At 36.2% G+C, this 22,988-nt stretch overlaps 1 protein-coding gene across 5 annotated transcripts in view; it reads left to right on the top strand.

Moving 5' to 3' along the window:
- FNDC3A (fibronectin type III domain containing 3A) overlaps positions 1-22,988 on the top strand; it is a 201,173-nt gene that overhangs the window by 174,083 nt on the left and 4,102 nt on the right. For all 5 annotated transcript variants that reach the window (XM_070239704.1, XM_023621583.2, XM_070239705.1 and 2 more), the window contains 11 exons: positions 5,547-5,685; positions 6,220-6,288; positions 7,125-7,243; positions 8,912-9,017; positions 9,105-9,280; positions 10,990-11,103; positions 12,086-12,235; positions 12,342-12,625; positions 12,722-12,934; positions 15,413-15,579; positions 16,792-16,919. In XM_070239704.1, coding sequence (XP_070095805.1) covers positions 5,547-5,685; positions 6,220-6,288; positions 7,125-7,243; positions 8,912-9,017; positions 9,105-9,280; positions 10,990-11,103; positions 12,086-12,235; positions 12,342-12,625; positions 12,722-12,934; positions 15,413-15,579; positions 16,792-16,919 — 1,665 coding nt within the window. The remainder of the gene's footprint in view (positions 1-5,546; positions 5,686-6,219; positions 6,289-7,124; positions 7,244-8,911; positions 9,018-9,104; positions 9,281-10,989; positions 11,104-12,085; positions 12,236-12,341; positions 12,626-12,721; positions 12,935-15,412; positions 15,580-16,791; positions 16,920-22,988) is intronic.

The raw sequence follows: 22,988 nt of genomic DNA, 5'->3' as shown, positions 1-22,988 counted from the left end.
CTCCCTCCCTGTCCCAGTTTATCAAAAGCAAGCAGCCCAAAACAATCCCGATGCCAAAGAGACATATCTTGGGGTGGCCAATTTCAGGTCCCTACAAGGTCATCCCCCCTTCCTTCACAAATGCAGATATCTCTCAAAGAGCAAGCAAATTCCAATCCTAGGAGCTTGCTTCTCATCTGCAGTTTTTTAAAATTAACCAGCCTAAAAATCCTCCTCAATAAACATTGCTATTTCTCGCAGGCAGTGCTTGAAGTAGTTATTATACCAGTTAATATAAGCCAGCCTACATTTTTGTGCAGTTTTCCCAGAAATACAACGGATGGTTATTAGTTGATAAATTCAACATTTGAATTTTCCTACCAGTGCTTATTTAATCAAATCATTTCAAATAAATGATAGAAGCCACTGTAAATTGTTTTCACTATCCAAAAGCAAACATAAATTTTATTACTCTTTGAGAACCTTAGAAAGAAAATTTTAATGCTGGGGCCGGCCCGTGGCCGAGTAGTTAAGTTCATGCACTCCACTTCGGTGGCCCAGGGTTTCACTGGTTGGGATCCTGGGCGCGGACATGGCATCGCTCGTCAGGCTGCGTTGAGGCGGCATCCCACATTCCACAACTAGAAGGACCTGCAACTAAGATATACAACTATGTACGGGGGTGATTTGGGGAGATAAAGCAAAAAAAAAAAGAGAGAGAGAGAGAAGATTGGCAACAGTTGTTAGCTCAGGTGCCAATCTTTAAAAAAAAAAAAAAAAATTTAATGTTAATGGGAAATTTGTTATATAGTGCATAATACTTATATTTGTTATGGTTTATTTCATATACTAGTTTCATTTTTAAAACTTATAACACTGGGTCATTTTAATTTCCAAATACAGTTTTCATATTTACAAGATTTATAAAATGCCTGAGAAGTATATACCTTCATTCCAGTTTTTCTCTCATGATGATACTGGATTATATTTTGCTTCAGTAATGATTGTCATACCAACAGGTCTTTTAAGGGGAAGTTGTTTGTGTCTTTATAATTTGGTAAGTTTATTATAGTTCTTAGAATTCTACTGCCATGAAACCATGTGCCATGGTGTTATTGCCACATAGGGACAAAAATGTGTACACACAACCAGGAGTTAAATTCCTTACTAATTACTGTAAACAAATCTGAAATTTCTCTTTAAAACTGTTTCACTGTGGCAGTCACTCTCAAATTGCAGGGTATACAATCAGAATCTCCAAGGAGACAATAGCCTTTTCCAAAAAGCACCCCCAAATAACTGGAGAGGGAAGGGGAAAACAGTGTGTCCCTAAACCACCTCTTAACAAATCACTGGATTGTAGGAGGAGATTATATGCTGGTTTATTAAATAACAAATAAAATAGTGATAATATCTAGAGCAGTAGTTCTCAAAATGTGATCACAGGACCATTCTCTCATCACCTGGGAACTTGTTAGAAATGTAAATTCTCTGGCCCCACCCCAGAGCTACTCAATCAGAAATTCTGGGGGTAAGGCCTAGCAATTGATTTTTAGCAGGCCCTCCAAGTGATTCTGATGCTTGCTGAAATTTGAGAAACACTGAACTAGAGGAGAAAAAAAATATCCAGCAAATAGAAAATGATGACTGTATGAAGTATTCTAGAAGCCCAGACATTTCTTTTGAATCTGCCATGTGCTGGGTGCCAGCTGTGAGGGGGTTTTGAATCATTAAATCCTATTGCTGTGTCTCGGTCTTCCTTTTCTAGTGTGACATTGCAGACTCCTCTTTCAAGCAAACATGTCAATATAAAATCTTAACACTCTAAAAAAATCTTAAAATCCTAAGCAAAAGCAATAAAAATATTATAATCCAGGAAGTAATGACTAGATAGTATATTATTGTTTGTAAAGAAACAACAAGCAGGGGCCAGCCCAGTGGCGTAGTGTTTTAAGTTTGCGTGCTCCACTTCAGCAGCCCGGGGTTCACGGGTTCGGATCCCAGGTGTGGCCCTACATACTGCTCATCAAGCTATGCTGTGGTGGTGTCCCACATATAAAATAGAGGAAGATTGGCACAGATGTTAGCTCAGGGACAATCTTCCTCAAACAAAAAGAGGAAGATTGGCAACAAATGTTAGCCCAGGCCAATCTTCCTCACCAAAAAAAAAAAAGGAGGAGGAGGAGGAAAGAAAGAAACAATAAGGATATGATTAACATAAAAGAAAATTGTAATATGACCAAATTTACCAAATGCCAGAGTTCTAGGTTCTACACTACGGACAATCCTAAGACAGTCAAAATACCAAAACAAAATTAGAACCATGAAAAAATGTTAAGGACCAAAGAAAAAAGAAAAGAAAAATTTAAAGCATAAGATAACAGAATTCTTAAAATCATTTGAAATTCAGAGTGATAAACAAGCAAACAGTGTTAATTACATCCAGTAGTTCACTGGAAGCTGGGCTAGGACCTGGTGTCCACATTTAAAAAAAAAAAGAATTAAAGGCTTCAGAGGATAATGTCCAGTCTCTGTGACTCTGGGCCACTGGAAAGCTGATGCCTTGTTTCCTAAAGTTCCTGAAAAGTAAGTTTTTCAAGTAGCAAGGCTTCTAAAGGTCAAGGTCTGAGTACCTTGAACTGAGAACCCTTAGATACTTTGACTTCAGCTTGTTACTTGTTTCTGAGGCCTTTTCAGAGGTGGAGAGAAATCAAAACAGTTAGCATCTTGAATCTATCAACTTCTCTCATCTTCCATCCTTGAAATTCACTTAGACATCAGCATCTATGTCAGTACATAGTCATGTCCCTTTCATCTTTCTTATCTTGTCTGGTGTCATTTTATGATGTCTTCCTTCTCCTCTGCCCTAATCTAAGTGTGCCTGAGTTTAGTCCTTAATCTTCTTGGTATATCTCTTTCACCCTTGGATATATCATCTCTTTGCCTTATATCACCGGTCATTTCTGTCATGAAGAATACTGAATCTCCAAACCTGTTCAGTATCACTTTCAGGCTATTCTCTCACCTTCTAATTCAGGTTCTATTTTATAACTAGATTAATCTTTCTGAAACACAGCTTTCCCCCTAAAAAACAATGTACTTAGTTTTACCTAAGATTCTTTATATTCTGACGCATTCAGTTATTAAAATGTACTGCCTTTCACTCCTTACTTGAACTGGCTACCTCGCCAGGTTGATTACTCATCCTTCCCTGAGCAGAGCTCTCTAGTAACCATTCACTTCTGCTCTTATCCTCAGGTCTTTCTGTTCTCTCTTATCCAAGCTTCCCCTTTCACTGTTGTTGTCAGTATTACTTCCATTTGCCTTTTCAAAACCTTCCTGGACTGTTTTATGTAGGCCATAGTAATCTTTCTTCTCTTGCCTAATTCTTTTGATATGCATATTGCCTATCTTCCACACAAAGATTCTAAACTCATTGTAAGTAAGGAGTGCAGAACACCTAGAGTTCCTAGCACAGTGCTCCCTTTGTGGTGGGCACCAAATTAATGTTTTGATTATTTGTAAAATTTGTGGAGGGAGAAAAAGATGACCTTAATAGCTTTATACCTTTAATACATTTATGGCTAACTGAAGTAAAAGGAGACACTGCTGAAATATATAGCCTTAAAAACATAATTAGTGGATCCTTATGGTTTTTAGAGTCTGCTCTTACTTTAAAAGCTTCCTCTGGTTATTAGGTTTAAGTAGACACTGTGTACCATATTAAGAAATGTTTTGATCCCCTTTGTAGTCTAATTTGTAAAGCAGCAGAGTGAGAAAATTCATCCTGAAATCCATGTGAATATGTGAGAGGACTGAGGAAGCCTGAGCAAAATTGAACAATTGGACTAAATTTTACCTTCTCATGGGCTGCATGAGTTATTTGGGGTAGTAGGTTTATTTAGATCCTTATCTATAGTGTCATGTCATAGTGGTCCCCAGCTATGAGTCATTCATTCAACCAGTAATTATTGAGCATCTACTCTGTGATAAGCACTGTTCTAAACAGTAAGAATACAATAGTGATCAAAACAGCTAATATTCTAGTGGGAGGAATAGACAATGAAGCAAACAAATATCAGATAGTGATAAGTGCTAAGCAAGTTAACTCCAATAGGGTGAAGTGACAGAATAACTGGAGAGTCAAGAAAGTCTTCTCGGAAATGACAACAGATCTGAATAACAAGGAGGTAGCATGGTCAAGGTCAAAAAGAACATTCCAGGCAGGGGAGATAACTGCTAATGCAAAATACCCTAACGTGTAGGTAGTCAGGAGTGAAATCACATAGGGCATTGTAGGCCATGATAAGGAATTTAGATTTTATTAATGTGAGAAGCCATTGGAGGGTTCTAAGCTGAGAAGTGATAAAGTCCCTTTAGCTGCTGTATAGAAAGTAGATGCAGTTGGGGGAAGGAATGGAAGTTGGGAAACTAGTTAGTAGTAGATTATAGTCATTCAGAAAAGACAAGATAAAGGAGGCTTTGACTAAGGTGGTGGTAGTAGTAGAAAACAGAGAAGTGGAGGTAGAGTTGACAAGATTTACTAATAGATTTGATATGTAGGTTTAGAGCAAGAAGAATCAAGGATGTCTCCTAGATTTTTGACTTGAGCAACTAGGTAGATGGTAGTGCTTTTTAGTGATGGGAAAGAACAGAGATGGAGCAAGTTTGGAGAAGAGAAAATCATATCAAGTTTGATATTGGACTTGAGATTTAAGTTGAGTAGAAGAGATAAGGTAAAAATATAAATATAATTAATTTTCTGAAGTCAAATATAATAATACCTAGCTATGAATTATACTTTTCTGTTGCTGTACAACTTAGCTTGAAAGAAAGAACATTATCATCTCACAGTTTCTGTGGGTCAGGAATCTAGGACCAGCTTAGCTGGGTGGTTCTAGTGCAGGGTTTCTGTGAGGTTGCAGTCAAGATGTGAGCTTAGGCCACACACTTCTGAGGGCTTAGCTGGGGCTGGAGGGCTTGCTTCCAAGTTCACTCAAGTGGTTGTTGCCCGGAGCCCTCAGTTTCTCACTGACTGTTGGTCAGAGCCTTCAGTTTCTTACCAGTCGGGCTTCTCCATAGGGAAGCTACACACACCATCATTTCTGCTACTTTCTGTTTGTTAGAAGTCATTAAGTACAGTTCAAAGGGAAGAGGAATTAGGCTTTATCTTTTGAAGACAGGAAATTCAAAGAATTTGTGGACATCTTTTTAAACCTCTGAAGAATATTAAAAGAATAAGTAAAGCAAGCCTAAAGCCCATCAAGTATCACAATCGTCCCTGTGATGACTCTTGTTTAGTATCCAAATGTTAGACTCACACTGTATTCCCAGCACTGACTCTAAGAGGGGACTGATTATACCTGAATACTCTTCAGATATGCTGAGTCCCTATTGAAGACAAGCAGTAAACACATAATGCTCACATAAACAAGCCATCACAGTCTGAAAACTTTCTTTATCATTTGATTGAGCCTATTTGTCTCTCATCACTTCGTTCATTAAGCCGGTATCTATCATTAGGTGTCAAACATTAATTATTTTATGTCTCCGTGTTCTCATCACAGGTTATTGCTTACAACTCAGAAGGTAAAAGTAATCCAAGTGAAATAGTAGAATTTACTACATGCCCTGATAAACCAGGAGTACCTGTAAAGCCTTCAGTTAAAGGAAAGATACATTCACACAGTTTTAAAATAACTTGGGGTAAGATGTCATGCATATCTGTACATCATTACTCTTATATTTGATTAAGATGATTTGAATATTAAGATAATTTTTAACATATTTGAGTAAATTTGTTAGCTCAGGCAAGTTCAATAAGAAATGTGAGAGTCATTCATTGTTTGAGGATCTTTGTTGTGGAAAGCTTTGTATTCACACATACTAAGTTCAGATTTGATACAGGGAGAACTTGGGATCCACTGTAGGACTATGAGCAGGGGTAGCACTGTACGAAATGAAAGATTACTGAACTTGTAGCTAAAGTCACCTGGGTCATCCTGGCTTTCAGGAGAAAAGAAAATCATTCATTTAAAACAAACATTTATTGAGCACCTGCTTATATACTACTTAATGCAAAACCAATAGAGTAATGCGATGCTGGTATTAATAAAACATTGCAGATTATTCTTTTTTCTTTTTAAGAAATCCTATGTTTGGTATTTTGTTTTTTAGGGTTTTCTGTCATTTTTAAATTATATGTACTTTGCCTAATACCCTTTTTTCTTCTTTGAGTAGACCCACCAAAAGACAATGGAGGAGCAGCCATCAATAAATATGTAGTAGAGATGGCAGAAGGTCCTAATGGTAAGAATAACTGTTAAATATTGATAGATTTATACCAGTCAGTCGGCCTCTATTTCTCATGACTTTACATTTTATGTGATCTCTTTTCTTTCCTCTTGATTTTTTTCCTTTGTTTGTAGCAGTTAAGCTTTTGCCTGTTATGACCCACTTTAAGTTGTAATCAGTCCCCAGAAATACAATGAATCAAATGTAGGACTGCTGTACACTTATCATTTACGTTTGCATTTTCAGGGTTTTTTTCTCATTTGTTTGCATTGCTCAGTTGCAATATACCTAAAGTCTTCTGAAGGTTGGTTTATTAAGTTAGATTTATATCCAGATGTACAGAGAAAAACTATCTTCTAAAATTTAACTTACATTATACTAGTTTTAGTAATAAATTCTATGCCTAGTGAACTTTATTCTTGACTCATAGATTTAGCAATCTTTGTTTCTATGAACTGACCTATTTCCTGCCAAAAAACACAAGGATGTCTTTTAATTAAGGCTAAACTTCCTATGGTATTGGTTCTTTCTGTTCTTTGTATGTTATAATGTTATTACTGGACCAGTAAACACATTTAAAATGCTTAATTAAAAGCAAATTACCAATCTAGGCCAAAGTCTGTACAGAGTTACAGAGATATTTCACTTCAACAAAGCCATGCAAATTTGTCTAGGAAGCTGCACACATAGAGAAAATTAGATCATTTCCAGGAAACTCGAACAAGCTTAAATTTTTTCTGACAAATTACGTAAACACTTATTTAGTGAAGCTAGGATACCTGCTGTGTCCATGATACCAAAACGTTAAACATTACCTTGCAGCTGATCGAACATAATTCTTCACCTTACAGGAAACAAATGGGATATGATATACAGTGGAGCTACTAGGGAGCATCTTTGTGATCGACTGAATCCAGGCTGTTTCTATCGTTTACGAGTTTACTGCATCAGTGATGGAGGACAGAGTGCGGTAATACTTATGTGTAGATTTTTTTTTTCAAGTTTGATCAAATGAGATGGGATCACCAGATGTTACCTCAAATATTTAAATGTATCCATACATGTATAAAAGTAATTTCTGTAGCCCAGGCGGTTAATTTTAAAGTGACCAAAATATGTTAATGTAGTACTTAGCTTATGGTCAGTATTCAGTGAATATCTACTGTCTGGTTGGTGTTTAGCTTTGGAAAAATATATCCAAAATATACAGTATACACAAATATACAAAAACATTGCATAAAATTTTATAAAGATAAATTTTAGGATGCTTAATAACCATACCCAATAGAAATAAAATAATTGTAGACTGATTTACTGCTCCATAAATTACATGTATCAGAACAAACCATAAAATATCATTTACTCTTTAAACATAGATTCTTATAGTTACTTATTTCAGAAAAGTTGGCAATTACTTTTATTATTAGAGATCCAATAACCAAAATGAACTTAAAATGTACTGTATATGGATGGTACTATGTACAATGTAAAATGTAAAATGTACTATGGATTATAAATGAGACGTGTAATGTTCTACAGAGGTATGGTTTTTAATAGGAGTGAATTTTTTTTTAATGAATTTAACCAAGAATGGTTTCTTGGAGCATTCATAATTGTTATTATTTTTCAAATGGAATTTAGTGCAATCAAAGTATATTTTTAAAAGTGAATTATAAGCATTTTGTTGAAAATGCGAGTATCGTGAAACCAAATGCAAGTCCTGCCCAACAGGCTTGGGATCTAATTGCTTCATTTATCTAATAAAATCTTCCTGGATTTTAAAAAAAGGAAACCCTTCCTTCCTCCCCCCTCCTAAAAAAACTCTATTTTTCTGATACAGTATTACAGCATTCTTATATAGGATACCTTTCTGAATAAGGTGATGACCAAATAGCTTATTTATGTTTGGAAAGATTGTTAAGGTAAATCTTAATACAATGCAGATAAGAAATATGGCACTGAGTTTATTTCATTGTTTTTAAGAGAATGTTTTTAAAAATAAAACTAAAAGACATTTTTTTGAAAGATAGCATAGAAACTAAAAATAATACCAATTACTTGGAAATATGCCAAATACTTGGAAAAGCTTACCTGATTTTTGAATTATTTTTAAGAGGAAAGGAAGAAGGAAAGATTTTTTTTAAATAAATAAATAAACGAATTACTGTTTAGGTTAAAAGTAAAGTAGCCAAAATAGTCTAAACCTCCTGAAAACACGACAGACCGTTTACAAAATGTGTTAAAACATCCTTCCTTAGAAGAGATTTGTGGATCCATTAGACAGGATCAGAACTAATGTCCATTAGGTTGTGTTAAGAGTTTGTTGGTTTCCTTTTGGTTTTTAATTATGGAAACAAGGGAGAGTTTTTTGTTCTTTTTTTTAGTGCCACCACCCCCCTGTAACTTTCTTTGTATATAGTAGTCACATAGTATGTGTCTTTGTCTGTATAAAATTTGAGATTAAACGATTTAATTGGATTTTGATTTTATTCAGAACTTTATTCCTTTTCAGTGGATAGTCAAGTACCATTTGAAGCCATTGATGCAATCTTTGTATTTGTGTTATTTTCCTTTAACAAAAACAATCTGATTATTTGGCTTGGGGCATTTTTGTTTTGTTTTTGCTTTGTTTTGGCAGGTATCTGAATCTTTACTTGTGCAGACTCCAGCTGTGCCTCCTGGGCCATGCCTCCCTCCCAGGTTACAGGGTAGACCCAAAGCAAAAGAAATACAGTTACGATGGGGTAATTTCCATTTTGGTAATAAATTATAATTAAGTTAATACTAAATATATTTCTCTTGTTAAACTGCATAAATCTTGTCACCTTTAGGACCCCCTCTGGTTGATGGTGGATCACCCATTTACTGCTATGATGTAGAAATGTCTCCTGTAGAAAAAGATGAACCCAGAGAAGTTTACCAAGGTTCTGAAGTAGAATGTACAGTGAGCAACCTTCTTCCAGGAAAGACTTACAGCTTCAGACTGCGCGCAGCTAACAAAATAGGGGTAGGAGGATGTGCGAACTGAATCATAATCACAGTAGTGTTTTATATAACATATATAATTGCACCCATTATTTGGCCAGTTTGCTTTCAACATGTGACTCCAAATTTTACAATTGTTAATGAGCCTATATTGATAAATAAGAGAGAGGTCAGTATATCCTGCAACTTAATTGTTATAGAATCCCAGTACATTTTCAAAGCCCACTTATGATTTCTGACATTTTGGACTTCAGCTGAGCTAACGTTTGCCTTTCAGGCAGTGCTGATAGGGTTTACTTAGTAAATTTAAGAGTAGAAAGGAGATTATAAGATGAAATACTTGGAGTAATTAAGGTTTTTTTGTTTTCTTGAGGAAGATTAGCCCTGAGCTAACTGCTGCCAATCCTCCTCTTTTTGCTGAGGAAGACTGGCCCTGAGCTCACATCCGTGCCCATCTTCCTCTGCTTTATATGTGGGATGCCTACCACAGCATGGCTTGTCAAGCAGTGCCACGTCTGCACCCGGATCCAAACCAGCAAACCCCGGGCCGCCGAAGCGGAACGTGCGCACTTAAGCACTACACCACCGGGCCAGCCCGAGTTACTGTTTTTTTGAGGCTGGTTATATGCAGCATTTACTTTCAGATGGACTAATTGTGATTTATTTTTTGCCTACTTATGTTTTAAGCATTTCTGGGTTTGTGTGGATTTTTTTTTAATGTTACCTATGTATTCATACAGCTCCACAAAATGGACAAAATAGCTAACATCTCCATTTTACAACTGAGGAAACTGGGGCTCAGCAAAGCTAAATATCTTGCCCACAGTCACGCAAACTAAGAGGTGATAGAGATAAACCAGACAGGTTTGTCAGACTCCAGAACCAAAGTCCTTTATACTCAGCTGTGATACCTCTCATCTCTGCATTAAATCCAGTTCTCTAAGGACAAAGCAGTAATTTCTTACCTCAGTTGAATAGTACTCTGTTTCTTTAAACTCTTCTGTAATTAATATTTCACAAAATTAAACTGACAAATCTCTCCCTTCCCCATTATTTCAGATTTTAGTGAACTGTACTATATTTTACACCCCATTCTCCAGCTGAGTTCAGTATTTCTGTCTGTAAACTTATTTTTAAATTTCTTAAATGTCCAATTTACATCCTTTGTTGGCAGAACTTATGTAAGTCATTCCTTCCTGTCTGAAGTCATCATCTTGTCAGCCCCACAAGGCTGCAGTACATTGAGATACCATCTTTAATCCTAGTGCCCTTAATCTATATTTTCAGGTTTGTGATAATTTGTCAAAACCCTCTTAAGTAAATATGTGCTTTCTATACTTCCAGAGAATATACATTTTAGACCCTTCTAAAGCTATTCTAAATGTTAAGATATAATTTATGCCTACCATCTCTCATGCCTTTAATTGGTATCGATTTCTTCACTCATCATAATTTCTTCTGACTTATTCTACCTACGTAGTTCCCTCGTACCCTCCCCTTCTTATAAAAACCAATTCATGAAGGAAGTATAGTAAATGAAACTTAAAAATACCCACATAGTCACTTCCATGATCATTAAATCTTTTTACTTTCTGTGAATGCTTTTAGAATTACAATCACCAATTAGTCTTTAAGGAGAGGGATGATGCACTTAATTATTTATGAATATTTACGGAGAGCTGTGCCATCAGTGGGTGAAAAGTAAAACACTGGTTATATTTGTTTGTCTAGTTTGGACCATTTTCAGAAAAATGTGAGATTACTACAGCCCCTGGACCACCAGATCAGTGCAAGCCCCCTCAAGTGACATGTAAATCTGCGACTTGTGCACAAGTAAATTGGGAGGTATTGTAATTTCTGTTGTCTTATAGTTACTTTCTTAAATGATCAGAATAGTTTATATAAAAGAATAAAGATACTGTCCATTTCACCTCCTAAATTATACAGAGTAAGTCCTAGTTAAATTCATGTGGTAAAAAGTGAATTCCTTTTTTTCTTTGAAGCGTTTAAGTAAGGTATATTTGCTTTACAAGTATTTAGATTGTTGTACATGGTGTGCTTTGTATTTTATCAAAGGCTGTGTCTCAGTCCTGAGATATTTAGCCATTGGTGAGCTTAACGTTCAGAATAAACATTCATAGGAGTTAATATAGTAGTATTTCTCTTACATTTATTATCTCCGGTGTATTTATTTGGTATAGTAGTAATCAGTAACGGTAATTTCATTTTCAGTTTCCTTTGAGATTTAAGAAAGAAAATGTCCTTGTATGACTTAACATTTTATACTACTTAATAGAATTATTTTGAAGTATATTTACCTTAAAATACTCCTTCTAAAGTGGTTCAGTCATATTTCTACTTCTAATTGAAAACAAAGTTATATATATATATTTTTTTTTTTAAGATTTTATTTTTTTCCTTTTTCTCCCCAAAGCCCCCTGGTACATAGTTGTATATTCTTAGTTGTGGGTCCTTCTAGTTGTGGCATGTGAGATGCCGCCTCAGCGTGGTTTGATGAGCAGTGCCATGTCTGCGCCCAGGATTCGAACCAAGGAAACACTGGGCCACCTGCAGCATAGCGCGTGAACTTAACCACTCGGCCACGGGGCCAGCCCCAAGTTATATTTTTTGACCAATCTTAAACTGAGGTGGCCTTAATGAATAAAAACATAATATAATATTGAACAGTTTTAATTCTGCTTAAACATTTTTTAAAAATTCAGAAGCAATCTAGTTTTTGACATGCTTAGGTTAACAATATTTTTGTCCAAAAGCTTATTTAATCAATGACAGAATTTGAGACCTTTATCCTTTCCTTAATTTAAAGGTCCCTTTGAGTAATGGAACTGATGTCACTGAATATCGACTGGAGTGGGGAGGAGTTGAAGGAAGTATGCAGATATGTTACTGTGGGCCTGGTCTCAGTTATGAATTAAAAGGACTTTCACCAGCAACTACCTATTATTGCAGAGTCCAGGTAAAGGCGACTGGGGCCTTGTCACTTACTCTATTCAGAGGTTTGTGTTTTGTGAGCATTTTCATGGTCATGTTTTTGTTAACTTATGGGCTCTGTTAATTTGTAGGCTCTGAGTATTGTGGGTCCAGGCCCTTTCAGTGAAGTAGTAGCCTGTGTGACTCCACCATCAGTTCCTGCCATTGTGACTTGTCTTCAAGAAATAAGTGATGATGAAATAGAAGATCCCCATTATTCACCTTCTACATGCCTTGCAATAAGCTGGGGAAAGCCTTGTGACCATGGTTCAGAAATCCTTGCCTACAGCATAGACTGTGGAGATAAACAGCCCTTGACAGTGGGAAAGGTTACAAGCTATATTATAGACAATTTGCAACCGGATACAACATACAGGTACACTCTGAAAACTATATTAATTTTTGCCTCGACCAGAGAGATAAATAATCATAAACTAAATTTCTTTTTTTTTTTTTTAATCATGGCACTTAGAATACGAATTCAAGCCTTGAATAGCCTTGGAGCTGGCCCTTTCAGTCACATGATAAAATTAAAAACTAAGCCCCTCCCTCCTGATCCGCCTCGTCTGGAATGTGTTGCCTTTAGCCACCAGAACCTTAAACTGAAATGGGGAGAAGGAACCCCAAGGACATTATCAACAGATTCTATTCAGTACCACCTTCAGATGGAGGATAAGAATGGAAGGTAGGTGTTTTTAATTGCTTCTTTATCTAGTTTCTTAGGGCTTAAGTATATAAATTTTCAAAAACTGAATTCTCATAAGAAATAATTGTGTGCTGTTTTCAAAACATCAGAAAGCACAATGATTTCTTATTTATAACTTGTGAGAGAGCTGCCAAGAAAGAAAAAATTAAGTGAGCTATTCTTTGGCTCTCTTCTGCAACCCATTTACTCTCTTCATGCTAGTAAAAGAAGCCTCATCTTTGCTACAAAATGAGCTCCTCAATGCTTATTTCCAGCCAGAGGCAGTTTTTACAGTAAGTGGTTGATTGGCTTAAAGCCTCTGAGGTCCTTCAGGGGCAGAGATTATGCCTCACTCTTCTCCACACCCCGTCACAGGGCCTGCACACTAAATGAGTATAGTTCAGTTCCTCAGTGTCAGATCTCAGTTAGACTCTGATTATTCCGTCCCCTTGCTACTCAGGTTCGTATCTATGCTGCCACTCTTTACATTATCATTACACCCTTGCCATATACTTTGCCACTAAATCATGCATTTGAATTACTTTACTCAAAGTAGTAATGTAAATTATTCAAATATCAATCTGGGGCTGTTTATTGACATTATATCCCATATAAACAATGCCATATACCCTCCACAGCTTTTACTCTTCTGATATTTTAAGAATTTGAATTTTACTTTTCACTCAATTTATTAGAAACAATTTGTATATCTGATGGATTCAGAGTACTAGAAAGAGTTTTTCCCAAGGTTACTTTGTTTTTTGTGTTGGGTTTGTATCTTACCCAAGTATTCAATAATAGATTCAAATATATGCGGTGCTCGTACATGAGTACTATTAGAAATACTTACACGTTTAAAATCACATTCAGAATTAAACATACTGTATCACCAGTAAGAGCATTACACAGAGCAAACAGTATTGATCATTTCCTGAAATCTGTGCCTCTATGAATTTTATTTTTTGTTCTTGGCAGAATTTTATGTACTGAAGGAGTTCTTCCTCGCCATAGGTTTTTGGTATAGCCGTTTATCCTTAATATGTATTATTATTGTTGGATGAATTAATTCTTTAAGTTATTTTCATCCCCTTTCTAGCATTTATATGGGGTAATACAAAAAGGTTTACCGGAAACAGGTCAAATTAGTGTTTTGGTTGAAAGATAATAGAATTGAGATTCTATTAATGTAGTTTATATTATAGTCTATATTCTATTATAGAACGTCAAGCTTAATTAATATTTAGCTAGCATCTAGACAATTGTTGTAGGGTGTGCGTATAGCTAGAGGCATTTGGCTGTGGAAAATAAAGAAACCCTTTGATGTTATTGCAGATTTACTATATAAATTTAATATCTTTAGTTACACTCCTTCCCTTTGATTTTTCACAGCTAATTACACTTGCTGTGGGATAGTGTCAGGATGCAACTTCCGCTATTCCCTGACCACAGGTCTTGTCATTGTTCAGCTTTTTTCAACGGTGGTTTTACCAGTGTTTTTTTTTCCTACCATTAAAAAAAAATTTGGAGATTGAAAAGGCAAGACTTATCCAATTACTGCTTCTTGGAAATACTGTTACTTGTAGTCATTAAATATTTTCATTTTTAACCTAACTACAATTTTTAAACTATTAGAACTATATGAGCATTCATTTTTCATTCTCCAGTTTCCAAAAATTTAAAAAACAGCCAATCAGAAATATTGGGGAACATTGAACTTATGGATAACATGTATGATGTTAAACTTTCCATCGGACAGTTCAAGTAGATAATTTATGGAAAATTATATATTCTCTCATATTGCTATGTAAATCTCTAGAAAACATCACCAAATCAGCTAACATTATGCCTGGGAATTAAGAATTCTTTTTTATGTGACAAATTGTACGCCCATGACTCTAATTAGAAATAATTTATAATGAAAATTGTGTTCCGAGTATCTTTAAAAATGTATACATTAGAAGACAGCAATCAGAAACAAAGCTATACAAGAAAGCCTAAGAAGAAACAGTTACCATGATTTGACATGAGATTTAGCAAATAAATTTTCCGGAAACCATGTCAAACTGGAAAATTTTTATTTCTGTGATTTTCATCATCTGATGAAAAAACACAGATTTATTTGGAGTGACAAACCATTCCTTGCATTAATTTCTAGGAGCAACTTATTACTCCTAAATGATGTCCCAACTGTACTTCATTAGTAGTTTCAAAACATTTTTCACAAGGTAGTCAAGGTTTTTTGGGTTTTTTTAATGCGTGTGTGAGGAAGATTGGCCCTGAGCTAACACCTATGCCAGTCTTCGTCTGCTTTGTATATGGGACACCACCACAGCATGCCTTGATGGGCATTATGTAGGTCCACACCTGAGATCCAAACCTGCGAACCCCAGGCTGCCAAAGTGAAACATGCTAACTTAACCGCTACTCCACCCGGCTGGCCCCAAGGTTTGTTTTTAACAAGAGTCATTTCCATTTTAGGTTTGTATCCTTGTACAGAGGTCCATGTCATACATACAAAGTGCAAAGACTTAGTGAATCAACATCCTATAAGTTCTGTATTCAAGCTTGTAATGAAGCTGGGGAAGGTCCTCTCTCCCAAGAATATATTTTCACTACTCCAAAATCTGTGCCAGCTGCCTTGAAAGGTAAGTTATACATCTTCAAGTTATTTTCTTCTATAATAAATTAATTTTAAATCCATATTCATAATGTGCTTCATATGCTGTTAGTAAAATTTATCATCCAGTATGTGTCCAACATTTAAATTATAAGGAAGAAATTATATAGACAAGCCCACCTACTGGGAGATTCACTAAATAATAAAAGCTGTTTTATCTGGCACATTGATACTCAGATAAGTACTGGATTTTGTCACTGATCTTCTTAAAAATCTAACATAAAAATACTAAATTGAATAAATAGTAGGCTGGTTTTCTACTAGGGTCATTTGCTATTTCTGCTATTGTTACTTAAAGAAAAAATCACAAACTCTGGTTGTCTTGAGTCACTGTTTCATTCAGTTGGATTTCAAGGAGAGAGTCAAGTCATCTGTTAAGCAAAACATAAGTAAATTCTTAGTTAACTTAAATTTTAAATCAAATTTACGCTCACACACATTTGTTTATAGATAGATCTTTAAAATTAATTTCAGAGGGGTTCTTATTTTTAAATGACCCTGGCAAGGATTACACTTGGTGCATTTAGCCAAAAACACTAAAATTCCTCACACTCTGAGGCCAGATCACAAAGACTTCTAGTCCAGTGTCGTGTATCCTGTACTTGAATGTATCATTTGTTAAGCAGATCTATAGTTAGCAGGACTGTTCTTGAATAGTCTTTCTAATAATGTTGATAGAGTTTCACATTTTTCTGTTCCCTTATCCCGTTTAGTGTCTCTTAGTCTTAAGAAGATTGCTAATTTTAACCCCTTTGTATCCCACTATTTATTGAGTGTGGAGGTCATATGTGATCAAGCAGCTAGGGGTATTTTTCAACTCATCTTCTTAGGAGATTTCTTAAGTTATAAAATTTCATGTTCTAGTGATGCTCTGAGAAGTACCATAAACGTTGTTTTAGAACTGCCATACCCCTCTATTGGCTTTTTAGCTCAGTGAAAGCAGTGCTTACCTTGACACATCTTTTAGCCAGTCTGGCCATTGTGGCGCCTGTAGATTGTATAGCTTGGAGATAATGAGAGTGAACCACTTCTCTGCAATTTTCAAAAATTCACTGATATTCATTTCAAGTTTATAACTGGGTTTTAAAGGTTTGTTGATTTTGATTAAAACAAGTGTCTGTGTGATGTGCCAAGTTAAAAATCAAGTGGAGCAGATTTTATTTGTATTTGTTCTCTACAGCCCCCAAAATAGAGAAAGTAAATGATCACATTTGTGAAATTACATGGGAGTGTTTACAGCCAATGAAAGGTGATCCAGTTATTTATAGTCTTCAAGTTATGGTGGGAAAGGATTCAGAATTCAAACAGGTATGTGCCATGGTATAATTCTGTGGCTATGTATTTTTACCTTTCTCTTTTTTATGTATTTTCAATGCAAGGTTTGACTATATTTTCCTAATTCAAAAACGTTTGTTCAGTACTTACTATGTTCCAAAGATTAGTAACTACACAGTATCTGAGGATTCAGAATCATTTTTGTGTAAACTACACTTGGAACAGGTTATTCATTCATTTGATAAGTATTTACTGAACTCTCCGCTAGGCGGCACTCAGGATACAACACTGAACAACAGACCCTTGCCTCCATGGAGCTTACAGTCCAGTAGAAAAAGAGATACTAAAGGCAAATAAACACATCACTGTATCACATGTTAGACAGTGATAAGCACAGTGGAGAAAAAGTAAAACTGAGTAAAAGAAATAGGGAGTACTGGAGGGAGGGACAGCGAATGCTGTTTCTTACAGGGCAGGCAGGTGACATTTGACCCGGAGACCCAAAGGAATTGAATATGAGAAGAGTGTTCCAAGAAGAAGAAACAATAAGTGCAAAGGCCCTGAGGCAGGAGCATGCTTGTTAAATTTAGAACAACAAAGAGGTCAATATGGCTGGGGCAGTGTGAGCCAAGGGGACAAACAGTAGATGAAGTCAGGTAGTTAATGATAGAGAGTCCAAGAGTGTTGTGGAGATCATGTAGAGCATTATCGGCCATACTGTGAGTTTTACTCCATGTAAAATGAGAAGCCAGTGGAGGATTTTGACCAGAGTAGTCACATGATGAGAAACAAGGTCATTTTGGCGAGGGTGGGACTAGGGCAGAAGCAGACCATTAAGGAGGCTTTTACAATAATAGTAATAGTCATAATTATAATGCAGTGTTGTAAATATGACAGTAGACAGAGGATTATGGAAGCCTAGAGGAAGTATCACCTTCCCGAGAAATTTCAAAGATAGCTTCCTCTTAGAGGATGAAAGCAGTAAGATGAAGTAGGGAGCTGTCAATGTTCATTATAACTTCTATAAAGAAGAAAAAGATGGGTTCTTTTGCAACTCAAGAGCGTAATTTCTATAAGCGTTTCATCTGAGTCTCCCCTTTTGCTGTCAACCTTCTTGATTTTGAGGGCTTTTAAAAAGCTGGGTTGTTTTCATTTTAGTATCTTATCTTGTATTTTCTTTTCCCACAAGAAAACCAGTCATTCATCTGTTTTATTTCCATCTTGTGCTTTTATAACTATTCATAATAGAATATTTTTCAATATCAATCTAATTTTGTTCTTTCAAGTTTTGTTAAGTATGGAAGTATAATTTCTTAACTGAAATTACAAAAGGCCCCAAAGAGTCAGATTAAGTTTGGCATGTGATTGTTTTTCTTTATTAAGCCATCTGCAAATTGGCATAATAATTAGATTTGAATATAATTTACAGATAAACAGGTTTCCTTCCAAGGAGGAAGCAAAATTTATATTAAAGAAAATATAATTATATTACACATTTAAAGGAAAGAGACCCCACGTTTGAGTAGTATATGAATTTTAATAAGCATATCACTGCATGAAACAGCGATGCTAATTCTAATTTAACTTAAAAGCTAACAACCTTAGCACTTCTACTTACTTTAGATCGTAAGCATGCTGTAAAACTTAAAACACTGATTTCCTTAGAACTTCATCCTATATATGCTCATCTCAAGCTCTTAAATATTTATAAAATGTTATGATTTATTGGCAAGTTATATTCCAAAAGTGTGAAGTTCCTTTTTTTGCGAATTCAATTTCATTCGTGGAATTTAGTATTTTACTTAAAATTAATTTGATATTCAATACACTTATATTAAATACTGTGTATAAAGAATTTGGGGGGTCTACATTGTTAAGTTACTGTTCTGATCTCAAGAAAGTTGTTTAGAATTTAGCAAGCAAGCAGAAATTTTATAATCATGACATTTTACATAGCTAAACAAATCAAAGGTCATAATAAAGCTAAAACCTACTTTATAAAAAGGAGTGATTTATTCGATCTGGAGTTTGGGAACGTTTTCCAAAAGGAGTGTCATTTAAGTGAGTCTTTTGGGGGGCTGGTGAGCTTAAGATGAACCATGAACTCTCAAGTGTGCCTTGAGTAAGGCTCAGGAATGGAGTATGTAGTGGAGGAGGCCAAGTACCGGTCTTTATTCTATAGCAGTAGGAACTGTTGATGTTTTTAACTAGGGGATTATTATTTATAATTTGGTGGTTGAGTTGCTAGGCTGGCCTATAAAAACCTGTTTAACCTATAATGTTGCTGGGTTTGGGGATCTGGAAGCAAATTAGCCCGGCAGCAAAAAGTACTTATGACCCTGGGGCAAACTTAGAAACAAACTGATTTCTTTGGATTCTTCCCTTTCTTCATCCCTCTTTGATCATTCAGTGGCGTTGACCAAACCCTTGCTTGCCTTCCTGCTACTCTATGTCCTGTTCTGTAGCACTTTCCCTAGACTTGCCCTGTTCTCTAAAATTGTACTTTCCCTCTGACTCTTGCCTCCCTCATATACATCATAACTCTCATATACACAGTATAGCTGGCCTTATCGGCATTCAGGAGAAAGACTATTTGCTTGGGAAAATTCATACCAAAGTCAAGTGTCTGCAGGCTCTTTAATCCTCTCAGAACTGTATATGTTTTTGAAAGCAAGTCCTTTTTAACCAAAATAGCATTTCAAGTGTTATCACAAGGTGAAATGCAAATATTGGGGGACAGCAGAGCCACTTTCAAACCAGATCAACCCCACCTGGGAGTCTGTACCTAAGGCAGTTCTTGTGTCAAAGCTCATTGTGTTGCAAATACCACCAACTCGAACTGGCTTATAAACTTTTAAGTGTTAATCCTCTTAGGGGGGAAGCCTTGAAGGTAGGTAGGCTTCAGGATTGGTTGATCCAGAAGCTCCATGAAGTTATCAGGGACATGGTTTCTCTCACAGCCTTCAGTTACCCTTAGCTATGGGGAACTTAGTCTTCTTCATTCACATTCAGGGAAGAGAAAGCACTTGGCTTACAAAGCCATCCCTCAACCAATGACTGTGCCAGGGCTTAAGCCAACCGGGGTCCACCTCTGGAATTAAGAGTGAGGCCCACTTCTCCTATTACGTGGACTGGGTAAGGGAGAGTTTGACACCCTGTCCAAAATCACGGTATTTGGCATCTTGGCAGTGTCAGAGAATGGGTGCTGGGACAGTGGCCTGTCGGATTCTATACAACTTCTTCCTTTCTTAAACTTCTACACTTAGATTCTCAGAAACAGTGCTCCTCACTCAGAGTGGCCCTTGGACCTAATGAACCTGAATGTCTGGGAGTGGGACCCACTATTCTGTTTTTGTTTCAAGTTCCAAGTGTTGCTTGTGCACAGTAAATTTAAGAACTGCTCTGAAAGCTCCAAGTTCACTTAACAACTTCCCCAGCAATGATGGGGGGAGAATGGCAGAGACAAGGGCAGTGTGGCTATTCGTCTACAGTCAGTTGTTTGAGAGGCTTTATACTGTTGTCTTCGTCTATTGATCGCTACAAAGAATTATTTGCAGTAGTATATTCCTAAGTTACAGAAGGATCACACTATGTGATCATATGTGCCAAATGATATGACAACATATGCCTTATCAGTATGTCATAATGAATAATTACTTTTAAATGTAATCAGTGCAAAATAAATCTTAAGGAAAGGCTTAAGTAAGTCTGCACCCAGTCTAAAAGTAATGTGTCACTGAAATCGTCGTCTTACACTCGCTGCTCTAAGTAATACATACTGTGCGTATTAGTCAGTGTAAAATCAGATTGTGGATATGTAATGTACACAGAAAGTGGAAATAGTTAAACAGAATCTGTTCCTCTGTAATAACAGCTTCGAAAATGGCTATCTTTGATAGTAAATGTGTACACTTGTCCTTAAAAGGTAACAACAAGGACTGTTTTGAATTTTAGTATGACTACTTGGTAAATTAATCTAGCCAACTAAATAGGTGTTCAGAATGTGGATATAGAGACAGATATAAACAGGTAAAATACTGGTTTCATTTTTATTGGCCTCAATTCTACAATTGTTATTTTCTCCATGCTATGATATATTTACAAAGCTAAAATAAGGACAAATACCAATTTATGAGACTCTAAACTTTGTTTAAAGGTTTTCCTGTAAAATTCTGTTGCAGTTGGCATACTACTTCAAAGTTCTTGGCCAGCTAGACACGCACAAACTTCACAAGTTTAAATTTAATAAGCTTAAAGTGGAAACAGTAATCTCTTACCTGCCATTCTCTTAACTGTAAATCTGCATTAATTGATATTTGCCACACTCTGCCTATAAATGGATAGTTGATTGATAGCAAATATAAGGGGCTGTTTTATTTTAGTTATATGTAATACTATCTGTGAGCAGTAGCTCCAGGCCAAAAGATCATGAATTATTAGAGTTTTCACTTACACTTTTCTATTTATTAAGGTCACAACAATTTTACCTTACCAATATCGGGGGTGTGGTGGGGCAGGGAATGGTATTTTCATTTTAATTCTTATTTCTCATTCTAAGACCTAACCCAGCTTATCTCAAGCTTTAAGGCTTATTTTGAATAGCTTCACCAGATAAGATAAACCTTTTTAAATCAGCTTTAGCAAGTTCACCTGTTTTCTTTACTCCTGTATCTACAGTTACCTGTAAGACATCTCCCTGTTTAGATATCTTCCCAGCATCGAAAACACAAAATTGGAAACTTGATCTCATCATCTTTCCTCCTGGTCTTTCCTCTCCAGCTTCTTTCTCACCTCATCACTGGCATAAGCACTAGCATCATTTTGATGCTTGAGCTTTAAACTCTTGGAAAACAAATTTTTTTTTTTTTTTGCCTGCCAACTCTTATTCATATAAAAATCATTTCTAAAAATGATCCATAAAAACTATAGCAAGGCCTCATAACTTTGTGCTTTTATACAGCAAGAGCCCCTGTTCCGCCAGTTCCCTCAGTCCCTCACTCAGCCTTACCATCAGGACTCCTTAATCACTGTTTAACTATCACCACATCTCAAGTGGCCCCTGTGGAATTAAACCTAAATTTCCAACTATTGTGTGACCATATTCCTCGTCTGTGTCAGATCTCTTCACCTCTCACCCTCATACCATTTGTTGTGTTTTTTCTAACCACATTACCATGCTCACTTGGAGACAAATGAAAAGTAAATCTTTTATTTATTTCTTTATTTTGAGGGAGATTAGCCCTGAGCTAACATCCACTGCCAATCCTCCTCTTTTTTGCTGAGGAAGACTGGCCCTCAGCTAACATATGTGCCCATCTTCCTCTACTTTCTATGTGGGACGCCTACCACAGCATGGCTTTGCCCAGCAGTGCCATGTCCGCACCCGGGATCCGAACCGGCGAACCCCGGGCCACCGAAGGAGAACATGCAAACTTAACTGCTGCGCCACCAGGCCAGCCCTTGAAAGCAAATTTTAAAGACAAAAATATATATCACCCATTATATCCATAAGACAAATACATATTTCTTATTTTTACTAAATTGGCCTCACTGTATGTGCACAGTCTTCACATGCTTTCTAATACAACCTTCTAATTTACTTAAGTTAATGCTTTTACCATTGCCCAGACATGAACCATTTCTATATTCCCACCCCACTGAAATGCTTATCTGCATCCACAGGACTAATGTATATTCACCATTTTCTTTAAGATCCATCTTAAGGCTTACTTCCTTCAATAAAAGTTTCTTTATATCTCTTCTCAGCATCCACCCATATACATTTTGACATATACATAGTCAGTAATTCACTAATTTAGTGGCTTTTTATTAAGTACCTATTGTAAATGCTGGATTCTGAAGACACAAAAATGAGACAAGGATCTTACCTTCCTCCTTAAGGAGCAAACCAATATGTAAAAATTTAGATTTACAACACAGCTACAATTGAAGTGGCTATAATTGCATGAAAGAATGCTAGCCCAGATCTTGATTGATCTGACTTATAGCCCACCAACTAACTGAAAGGACTCAACTAGAAAGTTATTATGAGGGGCCGGCCCGGTGGCACAGAGGTTGAGTTTGCACGTTCCACTTCTGGGC

The sequence above is a fragment of the Equus caballus genome, chromosome 17 (assembly GCF_041296265.1).
Source record: "Equus caballus isolate H_3958 breed thoroughbred chromosome 17, TB-T2T, whole genome shotgun sequence".
In the NCBI taxonomy this organism is placed as follows: domain Eukaryota; kingdom Metazoa; phylum Chordata; class Mammalia; order Perissodactyla; family Equidae; genus Equus; species Equus caballus.
The sequence above is the reverse complement of the archived record's forward strand: the minus strand, read 5'-3'. Positions and strand labels throughout refer to the sequence as shown.